The following is an 18437-nucleotide window of genomic DNA, read 5'->3' as shown; positions in this document are numbered from 1 at the left end:
CTTACACCCCTTAAAAACGAAGTTTTGCTCTTCTTCCTTTTTTAAGTGCTGCTTATACATTATATTTATATTAATGGAGTTTCACCACTAAGGATATTAGCAGCTTCTTCTTAATCCCCTTAACTGAGGAATAATCCCACATATTATTAACAGTAATATGCCTCCCCTTTGGATTAAAAATTCTGGATAAATCCCTGGGCCTAGTGTTTTCTTTGCTAGGCTGTGTATCTCGCACATTTCAACTGATAATTAAGTCAGTCTTATTTCTATCACAATGAGTAACGTAACGATAAAAATATGCAAAGTTATATAAAATGAAGATTAATGATAATAAAGAAACAAAAGTGCTGAATACATTTTACATCCGCATAACCAAGTATCAGCTTCGTACCGTGAATCACAAAATTGGCGCACCCCGGCTAGAAAAAGGGTGGACCTACCTACATCCACAAGTTTCTTCTTGGCAGCAAAATCCTTGCTTTGCTGGACGACATCTTCAACAAGTTCCTCACCACACCGCACAATGACTCATTTTATTCCATAATGCACTTCAGTATCACACCACAGCAAAGGGACGACAGCGCACTTTTCAATAGATTGAATTTGCAAAATAAATACCTCGAGACTTTAACATGCACACAACAAAAAGGGAGAAACAAAGACACGGTTGACCAGTGTCAATAAAACAAGAGGGCCACTGTTCGTGGTAGTTGAATTTTCTCAAACTTTTCATGTATAACATCGAACCCATCACATTGGTTGAACCATTCAAATTTATATTTATGTTTTTGTTTTAAATTAATATAAATAATATGAAGATCCAAAAACAATTTAGCAGTATGTTGCATAATTTCGGAGTTTAAATGACACCATGGAAGTCCAGAAGGGGCAAGGGAAGGAGAGACTTCCTGAAAAATGAATGTCAACAATTTTCACACATATAATTTCATTTCAGTCACATCAAATTATGTTAATTATTGTAAGGGCATTACAGAAAAATGTTAACTTCAAATTGAATTTGTATATTTTGATTGATTGATTGATTTGGTGTGTTAGTCCACTTTATGCACAGTAAGGCTAATTGTAACTGGACCTAAAGTTTAAAGTGGGATCCGAACCACTATGTGCCTCCACCAGGTGTCGAACCTGGGACCCCTTGATTACAAGGCGATGACGCTACCACTGCATCAACGGGAAGGCTCTAGTATCTTTTCAGGAGGCAACTCTATTATGGGGGAAATATACCTAGTTTACCCCAACCCCTGGAAAAAAATACTTTGCTTAATTCTCCCTGGTGGAAAGAAATACTGTGGACGTCCATGAACAACACTTTTTCTAAACATCAAGTTTTTTAACGCTGCTGTCAGCCTCTGGCCTTAGGTTTACACCAAGACTAAGCCCCGCGACAGGTTAAGTTTGCAGCAGGTTGTATGTATTAATCCGCGCGAGAACAGCGCTCAGAATCTTCCGTGCCAGTCTTGCCTCAACCGCCGAGCTGTTCATATCACAGACAGTGAGAAAATCGGCAGTATTGCAGCGGAACTATATTCTGCGTGCACGTTGGGGTCAGTATATGCGAAATGTTGCTGCAAACTTAACCTGTCGTGGGGCTTAGTCTAGTAGTCTTGGGTTTAGACACGTAGGGTTTGTTTTGGCCTGCTCTTCTCCCTATATTCCTTGCTCTTCTCCAACCAGATATGGTAGGCACTGCTAGTACGCGGTCAGAAATTTGTAAGGCAAAATTCAGATGGCTTACAACATTCCACAAGTAGAAGGCAGGAGTTCCAATGTGCCACCTGGTGCTGAAGTGTTGCAATCTAACAAACAGGATCTCGAACACTGGTATCGGCCCGAGTTGAACTTGGGAAGTTTTTTACGTATTTTGCCATATAATTACATACATTTTACTAGAACTAATAAAGTATAAGCCCAGCTTACACGCCTGGTATAATTTAATATGTCCAATGCAAAGAAATTATCAATATGCCCATATCTTTCCACAAGAAATCCTTTTCCTCCATTTATTTGTGAAGTTTAAGAACATTTTTACGTAAAGGAACTGTACACATTTTTTTAAAAAAAAAAGATTCATACAGATAATCAATGTGCTATATTCATTATTTAGCTTTTCCAATAAATACTACCTGAAGCCATTAAAGCGCATGTACCATATCAGTATTCTCCCCTCTTTTCTGGACGTGTCAATTCTGTAACATTTTTAACACCCCAGGGCAAGTGATCTGCACCAGGAATTTTTCTAGTCATTTGTCCGTTTTTCCTTGGCTCTGAGGCCCACCCAGCCTCATAACTGGATACCTGGGGGCAAGCCTGGAGGGTAAAGGCAACTGGGTATGATGCTGATTACATCATCCCAACTATGGCAGAGATCAAGAATATGTGGAGTTCTGTACCTCCACGTCACCCCATATGCCTTCATGGCATGTGAGCACATGCACAGGGGTATCTTTACCCTTTTTTAACACACACACACAAATTTTGGATACCATCCAAAACTCTCTCTCACTTCTTGAATTAATGATAAAGTCTTCAAGATTTCGGAGGCAGGGATTTGTAGTGAAACTTTCCAAGCATTTTTGGTATTATTTTACAGATGAGTCTGTTAATCACTTAATAGGGAATACCAGCCCAATTTAACATGTTGGTAACATCAGTGACTTCATAGTGTAGGCTGAAAATTAGGTAACTGTGCATTAATAAAATCATGTTATGCATGCATAGTACTTCAGTTAAATATTATTATTCATTTCAGGAGCTGAATCAACTGAGTGAAGTTATGAAAGAAATTTTTGTGGTGTTTTTCCCTCACTTTTGTCTTGGCTATGGATTAATCTCATTGGCACATAAATACTTTCTAGAAGAATACTATGGAATTCAAGGTGTGTGAAATACTTTTTTTTATATATAAATAGTGCCCGGGGCTTTGTTATAACATTTTTTTCTTTTTTTTTGCATCGGATCGAATACTGGGGTGAGAAAATCAGCCAAAATAGACGAACTTAATAAGGCTTATTTTGACATATTTTTACAACATATTTCTGTATAATTTCATAATTGTCTTGCATGTAATCGGTTATTTTATAATTTATTCTTCATACCTTTAGCGCAAGGGATAGTTTATATTATCGATGACAGGATAAGGAAATTATGGATGAAGAAATTAAAAACAGTTGTCGTATTTTCTTACCCACTACAGAACAGTACTACCCCCCCTTTTTTCCCTGCCGAAAATTGATAGCGGTGTAAGCATTATTGTGGAAGAATTTTCTCTGAAATTGTTCTGTGGGCATGAGAACTACCGGACAGGAAGTAAACAAGTTTCAATTGTTTGTACATTACAGCCCCTTCTCACCGAGTACGGGAGTCTCAAGATCACTTTTTGTTTGAGTCAGGCACGGATCACTGTTAGTGTGAGTGAATAGAATGCCACAAACAAGAACTTGTGACAGATATGTATTTAGTGTAACTTGTTCTGACAAAAAATGTGTAGGCTGTGTTTTCAAATTCTATATACTTAAAATCCTCCTAAAATGTAGTTTGTGTATTGATTGTTGCCACAAGATGATATGTGTGTGCATTGTGGAACTGAAATAATATTTAGTGTAACATGTTCTGACAAAAAATTTCTGGGCTGCTTTTCAGATTCTCTATAGTTAAGATCTGCCTTAAAAAGTCGTGTTTGTGTACTGATTGCTTAGATTTACCAGAGCTGTGTTGCGCTGCCAATTATAATTTAATTTTCGCATAGGTGTAAAAATGACATATTAGTAAATTAAACTTAGGATAATTGCAGTGAACCTCGCGATATTTTCAGTATTTTCCCACTACAATCTTCCGTTAAAGAAATTCTGACTTAATTTAATACCCAACCCCTACCCTAGTCGATCTTCCCTGGCAGTTGAAAGTATTGTTGTGTATATTTTTGGCTTTACTGGGAATATTTCTGCATTTTTCTGACATATTTTTCAATTTTTATGACCTAATTACATACATATTTTACAGTTTTATAGGACGTAAAGTCCCGGACCCTACTTTTAAATTATGGTTGATAAATTAATTGTAAGGTAACAGAGAATAACTGCTTAGAGTGGCTTTTGACATATTGACATCAAAACAACCACCTTTTTTTCTGAAGTTGGTCCAGCACAGTGGTAAGTTCCCACAAATGTAACAAGGGAATTTTGTACAAACATCTAGGCACTACAGTGTAGCAAATATGATGTACACGTTTCAAAAACTGAATACTACCAGAGTACTGTATTTACTCATGTATAATACACACTTTTTTCAAAAATTTTTGCTCCCAAAAACTGTGGTGCATATTATGCATGGAATAATTTGGACAGCCAACATAAAACCGTACAGGGTAATTCCATGATTTTGTGACACTTGCATTGATTTTTCATGTTTACAGAACCCTATCATGTTATATATCATTGTAAAGCTTAAATTTTGTGGTTTCTGAATATGCCAACAGTATTCCATTCAATATAACTAACTAACTAACTAACTCTCTAGCCTTCTTAAACCAGAAGGTTCATAGCTGCTGCAACACAGGCCTTCCATCTGTCCTTATCCTGAGCAAGATCTACATACTCTTTTCCATCCCTACTAATTTCCTTTAGGTCCATCTCAACATTATCCCTCCATCTTCGTCTTGGTCTACCTACTGGTCTCTTACCATCAGGTTTCCCAACAAGAATCCTGTAAACTCTTCTTTCCTCTCCCATTCGTGCCACATGGCCTGCCCACCTAAACCTTCTTGATTTAATCATGTTGAACGTTGTACAAAAGACACACTTTCCCAACATGGTCAAATTGACTTATCAATTTCTATTTGCTCTGTAGTGAGTAGTCTGTGGAGAATGCTCTAGAAGAAGGTTGTCGTGTACCAAGAATGTAGCTCTGTACATCACATCGTGGTCGGTCGCGTTGGACATTAATAAAGTGTTAATTTACTGTTAGCACATGTTGTTACTCTTTGTAAAACCAACTAGGGAAATATCTGCGCTGAGGTTCAACAGGTTATGGGCCCAGATACGTTCCCACTGCGACTGTGAAATTTGGTAGTTTGTCGGAGAGCAACAGTAAGTGTCGTTGTTCTTCGGAGTGCAACAGGAAGTGTCCTTTGTCTTCCTAACCAGACTGGCGAGAGTTTTACACTTTTGGAAGAAGTGTGTTTCGATTGCTGCTGAAGATGGAATTCAAGACAACAGTAGACAAGCTGGAAGGTGCGAAGAACTGACTGAGAGGGAAACGACAAGTGGAGCTGCTGTTAACGACACCATGATGTCCTGAAAGTTGTGGATGGCACACGTACTTCTCCACAGGAACTTGGTGCTGAGTGTACTACGGAAGAACGACGTAAGCACGAAGCAGAGTGTAAAACGTTCCAGAAGGCGGACATTATGGCACAAATGATATTGGTGAATAGCATGAATGATGCAAATTCGGAACTTAACCAGCACGTGTGATACGTCTAAGGAAATTTGGAACAAACTAATGTCAGTATATGAACAAAGTTCAGCACAGCGTTTGGATCGATTGTCAGAGCAGTTCTTCAATCAATCCAAAGATGCAGCGGAAGATATTGCAACATACGTGTCCAAACTACAGAGAAATGTTCTTGAAATGAATGACTAAATGGAACGTCTCATGAAGTCCAACATTCCAGAACTGCTTCTAATGAGTCGAATCATGTCTACCTTACCTAGTGAATATTTTGAATTCAAAAGTGTATGGGAATCTGTTCCAGTGGAAGAGCGTACTGTAGATAGGCTAACTGAACGACTTAGGCTAATTGAAATGAGACTTCCCAACAAGAGTAGTGACACAACAGCTTTTGTGGTGAAAAGTGATGATCCGAAGAAACAAGAAACGTCCAGAAAAAGGGAAAAAGTGTTTTAAATGTTACAAGGTAGGCCATTTTGCCAAGCAATGCAAGTTGGAGTTAAATAGATCTTCAACCAGTGGAAGGTAGCATGTTCCAGAAGAAGGAGTCTTCGTGAGCTTTGAATCGAACTGTTCTGTTTCGGAAGTTTGGATTGCAGATACTGGAAGCACAGCACATATGACTAACCGGAAGGACTACTTTCTACAGTACCAAAAATTCACAGCACCAAAGGAATTACAGGTGGGAAATAAAGCCATCATATTAGCACATGGCAGTGGTATAGTGAATGTGGAAATGTTGGTCAACGGTAGGTGAGTGAAAAATCATCTTCGTGATGTGTGGTATGTGCCAAATATCAGTAAGAATTTGTTTTCTGTGAACTCCGCTACAAAAAAGAGGTTTTCTATTCTGTGCAGACTCAATGAAGTGTTTACTAAAAATAAATGACAAGGTACATGCATGGGGAAGTGTTACTTTAAGTGGTTTATACCAAATGCACATGCGTGCATTACCCCCCCAAAGATCCTGCCAAAGTGTGCTTAGTGTCAGCTTCCGATACATTGCAGCTGTGGCATAGGTTGGTACACCAAGGTAAGCAGCATGTTCGGAAGTTTCTAGTGCAGCACGGAATTGATGTAAAAACTGATCATCAGTTTTGTAAAGGCTGTGTGGTTGGCAAGCAACATCGTAAAAGTTTTGGACAGCAGGTTAGTCGTGCAGAAAAACCAGGTGAAAGAATCCATGCTGACGTGTGTGGACCAATGCAAACAAAATCACTGGGTGGTGCACTGTATTTTGTTTGTTTCAAGGATGACTTTTCAAAATTCCGACGTGTGTAATCTGAAACAAAAATCGGAAGTTGCTGCAAGACTAAAACAGTTTTTAGCTGAAGTCAGTGTTGCAGGTCATGTAGTGAAAGAATTGCTCACCGAGTGTGGGAAGGAATTTGATAATGCAGAAGTGAAGGCTTTATTGAAAGAAAAGGGGATCAATTTCAGAACCACCATGCCTTATACACCTGAACAGAATGGAGCTGCAAAACGTGAGAACAGAACATTGGTTGAATCTGGTTGCTCAGTGTTGCATTCAAAAGGTCTTCCAGTGAAACTTTGGGCTCAAGCAGTGAATACTGCAACGTATGTTCTGAACAGAATTGGACCAACCACTGTAGAAAACAGGACACCATATGAACTTTGGTATGGAAAAAACTTGCCAAGTATAGATCATTTGAAAGTGTTCGGAACAGAGTGTTTTGTTCATGTACCAAAGCAAAAGGGACAAAAAGAATATTAAGGGTCTTCTGATTGGTTACTGTGATGAAAAAGATGGTTACCGCATTTGGAATCAGAAAACTGACAAAGTGTTGCTCAGTCGGGATGTTGTTTTTTGCACAAACAATTTTGCCAGCAAGAGAGTCTTTAGAAATTGTTTCACCAGAAAAATCAGTAATGTTTGAATCTACTGTGGAAGAACCTGATAGCCCTGGGAGTGAGTCTACATACTACGATGATACAGGAAACAGATGCATCACAGGAGATGTAACTAGTGGAAGTGAACCACGTTATAAATTGCGAGATCATCAAAGGGTGCAGAAACCAGTGTGGCAAGATGGTTATGTGTTACAGGCAGATTGCTTAGAACCGAGCTCATATAAAGATGCCATGTCATCAAGAAATGCTGCAGAATGGAAATTAGCAATGGAAGATGAAATGCAGTCTTTGGCTAAGAACCAGACTTGGATACTAGTTGAACCTCCAAGCAATAAATAAGTTATTGATAATCGATGGGTTCTAAAAGTAAAGACCAAGGCAGATGGCAGTATCTACAGATTTAAAGCAAGACTGGTAGCAAAGGGTTATCTTCAGAAGAGTGGAATTGATTATGATGAAACCTTTAGTCCAGTGGCTCCATTTGATACTGTACGAACTGTGCTGAGTGTTGCAGCTTGTGAAGGGTTGAAATTAGCTCAATTTGATGTGAAAACAGCCTTTCTTTATGGTGAACTTGATGAGGAAATCTATATGAATCAACCTGAAGGGTTTGATGATGGGACTGGCCGTGTGTGTAAGTTAAAAAGGAGTCTTTATGGACTGAAGCAAGCACCTCGTTGCTGGAATAGACAATTTGTGAATTTCATGTCGAAGCATGGTTTTACATGCAGCAATGCTGATCCCAGTATGTTCCTTCGTAAGAGAAATGGAAAGAAAATGATCGTAGCCATCTATGTGGATGATGGATTGGTTGCAGGCAATGATATTGAAGATATCAACAGTTTTCTCGGAAGAATTTGAAATTGTGGTTGGGTCATTAGATTGTTTCTTTGGCACAAGAAGAAGATTGTTCTATTTTTGTATGTCAAGAGAACTATACAAAGAAGATTCTTAAGAAATTTCTCATGAGTGAAGCAAATGCTGTGTCAACACCTGCTGAAAAAGGAAGTGTAAATTCAGGGGAAGTAAACACACAGCAGTTAGTAGACATTAGTGTACCTTACAGAGAAGCAGTTGGCAGCTTGATGTATCTGGCTACAGTCACTAGGCCAGATATCTCGTATGCTGTTGGATTAGTGTCACAAGCATTGGACAGTCCAAGAGTATCTGATTGGCAAGCAGTGAAACGAATTTTCAAATATCTACGAGGAACCACTGCTTATGGGATATGCTACAGTCCAAATCATAATCTTGGGATCCTGGAAGCCTTCAGTGATGCAGATTATGGTGGAGATCCAACAACTGGAGTTCTATGCAAGTATGCAGGCGGAGCGATATCCTGGATGAGCCGGAAGCAGAAGTCGGTTGCTCTATCAACAACAGAGGCTGAATTTGTGGCAGCCAGCGAGGGAGCGAAGGAAGTGATATGCCTAACAAGACTTTTGAATGAGATTACTCATCTGACAGGAATGCCCACACTGTTAGTGGACAATGCTAGTGCTATTAAGTTGGTAAAAAATCCTGAATTTCATAAACGCTCAAAACATATTGCAGTGCGTTATTATTTTGTAAGAGAAAAATTTCAGGAAAAAATGTTAAGTGTGGAACACATTGATGCTGAAAGTCAGGAAGCAGACATTCTCACGAAACCATTAGCAAAAGTTAGGTTTGCTAAATTATGTGACTTAATGGGAGTGAGAAATGAAAGTTAGTGTACTTATTGTTATGTTAAAGTGTAACAATGTTTCTTTGTAAAAAATGGAAGCTTGTGAAAGTTGTTTTTGAGGGGAAGTGTTGAACGGTGTACAAAAGACACACTTTCCCAACATGGTCAAATTGACTTATCAATTTCTATTTGCTCTGTAGTGAGTAGTCTGTGGAGAATGCTCTCCAAGAAGGTTGTCTTGTACCAAGAATGTAGCTCTGTACATCGCGTCACGGTCGGTCGCATTGGACACTAATAAAGTGTTAATTTACTGTTAACACATGTTCTTACTCTTTGTAAAACCAACTAGGGAAATATCTGCGTGGAGGTTCAACAAATCATTCTAATAATATCTGGACATGAATATAAATTATGTACTTCTAAATTATGTAACCTTCTCCACTCACATGTCTCTTCATCCCTTTTAGGCCCAAATATTTTCCTAAGGATCTTATTTTCAAATACTCTCAATTTATGTTCCTCTTTCAATGTAAGGGACTAAGTTTCGCATCCATATAATATTACAGGCAAAATTACTGTTTTGTATATTTTAACTTTTAGTTTCTTAGATATTAAACGAGACAACAAAAGTTTATGAAGAGAAAAGTAACATGCATTTCCTGAATTAAGCCTACTTTTTATTTTCTCTTTAATATAATTTTCATTTGTTAATATTACTCCTAAGTATTTGAATTTGGAAACTGGTTCAAACGAGTTGTTATCAATAATTAGATTTTGATTATTACCTAACACTTGGTTTCGGCCTGTAAGCATATATTTAGTTATCTCTTTGCTAACTTCTAAACCTTTTAGCTGCTTAGGAAAATATTTTGGCATTATTCTTAATTGTATTTACATCATCCCCCAGTAAGTCTATATCATCTGCATATGCTAACAGCTGAGTCACGCCATTTAATTTTAGTCCTTCGTTAGTTTCTTTTACCTTCCTAACAGCATATTCTAAGGCAAAATTAACGAGCAATGGAGATAATGCATCTCCATTTTTTTAAACCATCATGAATTGTAAATTTGTCAGACATATTAATATCCACACGAATTTTACTTTCTGTCTCACTGGTTCATACTTATATCATATTAACAAGCTTCTTAGGTATTCCAAACTCTACTAATGACTAACATGTTATATAATTTATCTCTTTTGACTGAATCGTATGCCTATTCCATTCAATATGGTGACACTAATGTTCAATGCAGTTGAAATAAGTTCATCACAAAATGATGGAACATTCTGATTTTTATGATACTTTGGATGAAAGAAAAGCTAGGGAGAAAGAAAATAATAATTAAACTGTATTACTGGCCAAATAATATTATATATATGGAGTGTGTAAATGCCTTAATGGAAGAAATCTTGTGCTGCTAACTGCCAGTTTGAGGGTCCTGAATGTGCTTGTATAAAAGTTACATTAGTTGAAGTTTTTTAGAAAAAGTAAAGAAGGAATGAGCAAAAACCACATACAAAAGTTTAAGGACCATTTCCCACAATTTTTCACTTTGCGATGTAATGTTCTGAGACACCAAGAAAAGCAGTGCAATTCTGGAGGAATTCTAGCATGCACCTCCCGTCACATGGGATGCGTATCAGCAGTATTTGTTGGGCGAGAAATAATAGAAAATAACTTCCTGAGCACTGCAAATCCATAACATAATTTTGATATCACTTTCTACTATTACAAAAGAAATAAGGTGGTGAAAGAGTGAAAGCTTTGGGATGCTAAGCACAGTGGAGGGAGAGGGGGAGGTGGCATGGGTTGGTGACTTATTGTTTACACAAGAGGATATTCTCCTCTTGGTCCACATAGCAACAGATGACTCATTGATTAGGTATGATGTCATTCACTCTTGATCAGCATAACAATGGCTTTACGAACTGCAACTAAGGAATCCATTTCTTGAACCTGGATTCTACTGCACATTATATACGAGATATAATTGTTTGTCACTTTTCCCCATCAAAAACCAGGGGGCGCATTATACACGCGTAAATATGGTAGTTCTGTGTGGTATTTGATCAGTTATTGTTTTTACAAGTTGTTATTGTGTTTACAAGATTAGAGACAAAGTTCAACTCTTGCTTACCATTTACAGGAATTACAATGAAGTACAACTGTTTTGACTGGAAGATAGTTGGCAGAAACATCTTTTTCATGTGCATACAAGGATTTGTGTACTTCTTTCTCACTTTGGTTATTGAATTCCAATTGTTCCAAAAAATAATTAAAATAATTAGGAAAAAAGAAGTAAGTTTCTCTCTATAATAAGACATAATCTTGTTATATCACAATTTATATGTGCTTAAGTAATACATTTAAAGCATGACATGCCCAAAAGGGAGGTTATAAACCCCTCTTTGACCCAGTATTCCTTAAAAAAAGGAACATTAAAGGTAGGAAATGATGGCAAAATGAGGACTGAAAATTTATGAATGCATATGTAACCCCCCCCCCTTCCTCTTTTCGAAAATCCTGGGCACTCCACTGCAGTTCAATATGAAGCTTCAGTTTTTCTAATTTTGTAATTGCCTACATTTTCATATTGTATTTTTTTTCATTGTTGAAAGAAAATACAGTGACATCTCATGTATTATAAAAATATATGGATTTGCCAATATGATGAACCAATCTTTTGCAATGCAAAAGAATTGTTTATTTAGAGATTTGCATTTAAAAAAAAATATGAAATGGAGATTACATGTTTGTATCCATAAAAAATATGACAAAATGGAACAGTAGTGCACTAAATTATAAAACATTTATTGATATATTGGAACGGTATTTTTAGTTATGAACCAATACACTGATATGCCTATATTAGTTGATGCCAATAGAGTACTGATTAACCTGTCCCATCCCTAAAGAATTGTAAAATGTGCATTACAACTCAGGCTATTTGAACCTTATACAGGGGACCTAAGTCACACAGGCTGTGCAGTCTAAGGTACGAGCTTTGGGCTCCTGCTTTGGGATGTGTGCAGGTTCAAGTCTCGTGTGAAAAATTTTCTCGTGAGTTTTTGGCCTGCGTATGGCCATCCACCATCATGAGGAAATTGGGGAGCTACATATGAATAGCTTAACCTGGTCATAGAAAACCTACAACCACGAATGGGGATTCATCATGCTGACCACACGTCACCCCGTAACTGGTTGGGTGATCTCCCACCTCTGGTGGGAGCGAGGCTGGTAGTCAGTAGGTAGGCCTTGGTCCTCAAGGACTATTGTGCCATGGGTTGTAAGTTGCATAGCAAAAACAGAGTAATTTAATAGGTAGCGAGTTAAAAGAACAAGTATGAACTTCATATGAAGAACAAATTAGAACTATGGCTGAGCAATACTGATTTGAATGTATCAGTATCGATCAATGTCAATGGTATCGGTACTGGGAAGTATCAGTTGGAATTTATTTACCGATACTTGCTGATACTTTTCTGGCATTTTTGTCTTCCGGAGAGTCTAATTATCCTAGAAATTATTCAAAATTTGAAGTTTTCCTTTATTCCCCCCCCCCCACCATTATGGAGAAAAATGTATTTTTTTACTTGCATACCAGGTATTTTAATATTTTTATGTAATCCTCAAATATTTTAAAGCAATAGTTTTTCTTGTATGTACGCATTGCTTGCATGATAGAATTATTTTCCTGTAGTTTACGGTTATTACAAGCATAAGAAAACAGTTTTTTCTTTGTGACGTTTCAGGAGAACACACGCTCCTTTCATCAGACATTTATTTTCATTTTGACTAAAGATACAGTTATAACAATGGTTAGTAATTTTTAAACAAAAAGAATCTGTTATATAATGGATGTTGTCAATGTTACATTGTTGTAATATAGCAACTTAACTGTGAAAAAAGCAGTCTATTTTTTAAATTATGAATCCCAAATATCATCAGGTAATTCAAATTCATCATTGTTTTCACAAAGTCTCTTGATGTTTTCTGTTACATTAAATTTTAAAGATGGTGGCTTACTCCATTTGTGAAAAAGAAAACTCCACACTGGATCTATATTACCATTTTCATTATTTAATTTATTCCAGTGTTCTTCCGCAATGAACGAGGCTTCCCAGACATTCACCTCTGTGTTTCCCGTTAATCTTTTTAAAACCCTTCTCTTTTTAATCAAATGCTTCTCTTCGATGATATGAGTTGACAAACCTGTTCTTGGGTTTAGATTTATAATGTCCAAATCATGTTCGTGCCATCTTATTGCCATTTTCCTTGCTGTTTGTCCCACATAATCTTTTGAACATGAACAACTTACATTATATATTCCTGTGGTTTCCACATCTGGTAGCGAGTTTCTCATTTTGAATTCATTAAATGTACATTCCAAACTTCTTGGTGATTTAAAAACAATTTTGAAATTAAAACTTCTAAAAATTTTTGCAATTTTATGTGAGAATCCCTTGTGGAATGGAATGCACACAAATTTCTTTTCAACAGATTTTTCATCTTTGTCTGTATTTCTCTTTTCCTTTAGTTTTCTTGCAACTTGTTTTTTGATTTGGTTTATTCTGGTAGTGTGAAAGCCATTTTCTTTTGCTATATTAAAGAGCCTTTCTTCTTCATTTTTGATATCCTCATTATTAGAACATAGTCTTTGTGCTCTCAGGTCTGATGAAAGGAGCGTGTGTTCTCCTGAAACGTCACAAAGAAAAAACTGTTTTCTTATGCTTGTAATAACCGTAAACTACAGGAAAATAATTTTAAAGCAAGTTGATGCAAATTATTGGAGTAGAATATTATACAATAAAATTAATCAACTTTTAATTATTAAAAGATTCTGATTTGCTCGGCGATCAGGATGCAATAAAATATATGTGTAGGCATGCAAAAGATGCTGTTAGTTCTTTTCTTGACTGATCTAAAATGCCATATTTTATCTTTCCATGAGACTGCTGGTTTGGTTTTAAAGTGTATGCAATGATTCCAGAAAAAAATGTTTGCCAAGAAATTAGTTGTTGATCTATGCCTTCTGGGCTACAGTTTTCAAGCATAAGGGCAGTGGCAGTCTGTAAGAATATCTGCATCGGTATGTGTATCGGCTCAGCCCTAATTACAATAGGTCTAAAATTACTACACCATTGATAAAACTGACATCCGTGTAAACATCAAAGTGACACACTTGGACAGAAGACAGACAACACACATGTGCTACATGTGAACATGTTGTTCATAAATCAGCACAGTGTAAATAAATATCACTGATTTTTAAATGTTGAGGAAACATTTTTGCAAATTACTTGTCAGACAGGTGACGTAAAGTATGTAAAAGTTAGACTTAGTTATTTCTTTGTAATTTGATTGAATCATTATGCAAACCACCCAGATTTATTTTTTTTAAATCCTTTTCTTCCTCTCTGCTAGGCATCAGTTGCTAAAGGTAATATTACAGATGAGGATGTTCTCCATGAAAAGACCAGAATCCTTGAGGGTGATACATCAAAGGACATCCTGGTGTTAAGAAATCTGACAAAGGCATGTATTGTTTGTCAAGTTCAAAATTTTATGTGATTTGTTTCTCCAAATATTGTTTTATTTAGATTCTACTTTCTACTTGTATTTGCTTTGAACTCTGTTTGCATGAATATACTTTAACCCTTTAAGTGTGGAATTTCCTGAACATAAGTCACTACTGGAAAATGTAGTTGTTTTTTTTAAAGCAGAATTGTATACAATAATGCAAAAATAAAATAATACATAACTTGTTGGCATGTACGTACTTCAGGTTCATGCAAAATAAATCTAATAAATCTTTCTGGTGTGGAAGTCTTTGAAGCAAGTGCAACTCAATGTCCATGTCGCACAAACTTAGTTTTTGGGCCATATTTCAGTTTTCTGTTATGCACAAACTCCATCACACGAGAGCTTCTCTAACATCTACCTATATTCTCTTTCATCATCTTCCTCTTCTGCTACTGTTTTTGCTATGTAAATCTCACCTAACGTGATTATTATGTTCTCAACATCAGGGTGCATATATAAGCCACCTGCAGTCTGATCTAGTAGAAGCAAATACAAAGCATTTATACACACCATCCACACTTAAGGGATGCTAAAAGTCACATAGAGAGTTTTTTATGATCAGATGTGAACATTTTTTACATATTATTTCCAATCCCTGTCATTTAAATATTCATAAGGATCTTTGAGTCTCATTCTGAAAACGTAGGACACTCTATGGATAAATTTTTGCAGGAAACATAAGTAGTAATTGAAATATTCTCTTTTACAGATCTTTTCTGAAATGTCGAGGCCAGCTGTCAATCAAGCATGTGTGGGTGTTCAGAAGGGAGACTGCTTTGGGTTGCTAGGCTTAAATGGTGCAGGGAAGACCACAACATTTAAGGTAATTGCATTTAAAAAAACTCCAACATTTTGCTTGTGAGCACATTGTGATGTTTTATTTTTTTCTTGATGGTGCACATTACTTGTTTCTATCACAAACACTTTTATTTGAATGCAATAGAACAAGCATAGAAGTTTTACGTAACAAAGTTTCAGTTTCGTGTTGTAGTAAATAAGTACAGGGTGTCCAGGAATGAACTAGTGAAAAAGAAAGGATCGCATCTCTGAACTGCTGCATTTATTTCTGCGTAATTTACATGTAATTGGAAAGGGAAACTGAGAAAGTTGTTGGATGTGCTGGAAGTGAGCCTGGAGCTTTGCACGTATTAGTAGCAAATGCAGCTGTTTCACACTTACCCCACTCGTGGTACCATTGTACCATTATTGCTTTGACCAATGTTGTACCAAATAAATATATCCATGACGTAACTTATGGCCTAATTTGGGGGGTCAGAATCATTATATTATAACCAAGTTGGAGATGAATTATACTAGTCTTTACATGTCTGTAGATGATCAATGGGAATTCAATTTGTAATATACACAACATAGGCAAAGAAAAAACATACCGAGAGGTCTACATAGTGATGATAGCATAGGTTAACTTCTTACACAAATATATAATATTCCAAATACTTAATTTATTCACCTATCTATTTTGGCAGCTCACTGTAACCATTTACAGAAGGCTGTTGATTGTTATTCTAATAATTATCCAATAGACCAAGTATATGAACAATTTTGCATATAGTTGTGGTTAGTTTGTAATTTCCTTTAAAGTTGATTGCCAAAGTTGAGGTTGACTTTGAAGTTCAGTTAGTGGACTGCTTGCATAAAATGTCAAATCAAGTCACAATTTTCACAAACATGACAATAAGTTATAATATATCGGTTCTGCATCTTCCCAAATGACATATTGGTAATGTTGTCAGGTAGTAATTAAGTGTTCCAGCTTCGATGCCAAGCAGAGGCACAGGTGGTTTGGATCCCTCTTTAAACACTAGGCCCAGTCCTGATTAATTAGTCTGTGTGCATAAAGTGAACTTAAAACAAAAACTCAAACTAAGTATATTATTTGTACACCTTGAGCCATTTCTAATTGCTTTCTTAAGTTTGAATTTTTACACATTTGGCACTCAGTTTATTTCTCTATCCTTTCATGCAGAGATTCATAAACAGTTGTCATCATGTGTATAATTTGCCTTTGTCAACATTATATTTAAAACTAAATTATTTTGCAGATGATAACTGGTGAGATAAAACCAAGCAAGGGCGATGCGCAGCTCATGGGCTACAGCATTGAGAAAGACATGCGTAAAGCAGCCAAACTCATAGGCTATTGTCCTCAGTTTGATGCTCTGGACAGTTTTCTCACTTCGGAAGAGCATTTGGTGTTCTATGCTCGAATCAGAGGCTTGCAGACCGCAGACATCTCCAGAGTGAGTGCCTTGAGAAATATTCATAGTTGTCTACATTATCATAGTCATTTTATATTAATGTAGAGTGTTTGTAAAATCACTCTCCAGAAAAATAAACACCACTCACAGTGTATCACTTTTCGATTCTTCTTACAACAGTTGTGGGCCTTAAGACATGTCTGGAAATTCTTCCTCATACTGTCAAAGACCTGCAGAGTGGCAGAGAGAATTGTTTATCACAGGTGATAATTTCTGTGTCCAACTAATCAATTATGTGCGGATTGGTGCCAAAGGCCTATCTTTTCAGAGCGTTTCACAGAATATAGTCAGGAGTCAGGTCTGGAGAACAATCAGGCCAAATTCCATGCACGATTATGTGATTGGCAGAGATGTCCTCCCAAAAACTTAAGCGACGAGGAAGCTGTGCGTGCAGTTGCATCATCCCACTAGAATCAGGCTTCTTCAATTTTCTGCTAAGAACTGACTCTTAAGGGCTGGTGCTTGAGACAAACCAACACCGCTATTTCCACTAGACTAGGAAACCTGTCCAGAGATGTCACTAGCAAAGTTTCCAGCATCTGCTGTGCAAAGAACTGCAACATGCACCCCACAGTTGCAGTAGTATGCTATATTTCTTATAACATACATGTATGCAGCTATTCAGTTCTCTTTAATACTTCAAAGCATTGCCTGCCCTCATAATGATGAATACAGGAAGATAGGTAGATACAAATAATTTTACACAATCATTCCATGAAAGTGCTTCCTTTCAATATCCTTGCTGACTCAAATAGCACCACATTTCAGTAACCTTGCTTCATTGCTCGTTCAGATGTACCATTATTGCTTTGACCAATATTGTACCACATAAATATATCCATGGGCATAACTTAGGACCTAATTTGGTGGGGAGGTCAGAATCAAAAAGTTTCCCATCTCATAAAATAGCATCCACAATTATTTGATAAATAACTTTTACATTTACAAACTCATATTACTTTTTATTACCTTGCTGCTCAGGTCCCTGCCAAATTACGCCATGTATATATCCTGACACTTCTTAGCCACACACATCAGAGTTGCTGAAAGTGTTCTTGCCTAAACATTAGTATTAAAGTGTTTGGTAACCTTGAGATCACCAGTACTACCTTTAGAACACACACGCATAGGCAACTTTTTATTTGCTCTCTGTGAAGAAGTATGGTGTCAGTAGTCTGTTTCACTACTAAGACAACATCTCTTTGCACACACAGGTTGTTCCACTTCACATAAAGAAGCTTGGGCTGGAGCGTTTCGCTACCAAGTGTGCCGGAACCTACTCTGGAGGGAACAAGAGGAAGCTCTCTATTGCTATTGCATTGATGGGGGACCCAGCTCTTGTATTGTTGGTAAGTTCTATTCAGGTGCATGCATGGAACAACAAATAAACTGCTACACACTGTCAACCATAAATTTAACAACTGTAACATAAGCAAAATGAAACATGTTAAAAATCAGTAAAAGGTTGTACTTACAAGTTGTTAAATTCCAATTCATCTTTTAAACTATTTATCAGTATCGGTTAGCACAGCATGCTACAACTCCAGGGATCCAGGGTTCAGATCC

The 18437-nt window shown here is 36.9% G+C and overlaps 1 protein-coding gene across 3 annotated transcripts in view; it reads left to right on the top strand.

The window, feature by feature from the left end:
• Positions 1-18437, top strand: part of LOC145998960 (phospholipid-transporting ATPase ABCA1-like) — a 171424-nt gene that overhangs the window by 133263 nt on the left and 19724 nt on the right. For all 3 annotated transcript variants that reach the window (XM_083135804.1, XM_083135796.1, XM_083135812.1), the window contains 6 exons: positions 2771-2897; positions 11156-11307; positions 14434-14544; positions 15302-15415; positions 16656-16853; positions 18086-18220. In XM_083135804.1, coding sequence (XP_082991930.1) covers positions 2771-2897; positions 11156-11307; positions 14434-14544; positions 15302-15415; positions 16656-16853; positions 18086-18220 — 837 coding nt within the window. The remainder of the gene's footprint in view (positions 1-2770; positions 2898-11155; positions 11308-14433; positions 14545-15301; positions 15416-16655; positions 16854-18085; positions 18221-18437) is intronic.

The sequence above is a fragment of the Lepisma saccharinum genome, chromosome 1, assembly GCF_977018435.1.
Source record: "Lepisma saccharinum chromosome 1, izLepSacc3.1, whole genome shotgun sequence".
Taxonomy (NCBI): Eukaryota; Metazoa; Arthropoda; class Insecta; order Zygentoma; family Lepismatidae; genus Lepisma; species Lepisma saccharinum.
Note: the sequence above shows the minus strand (reverse complement) of the source record. Positions and strands in the feature narration are given on the sequence as shown.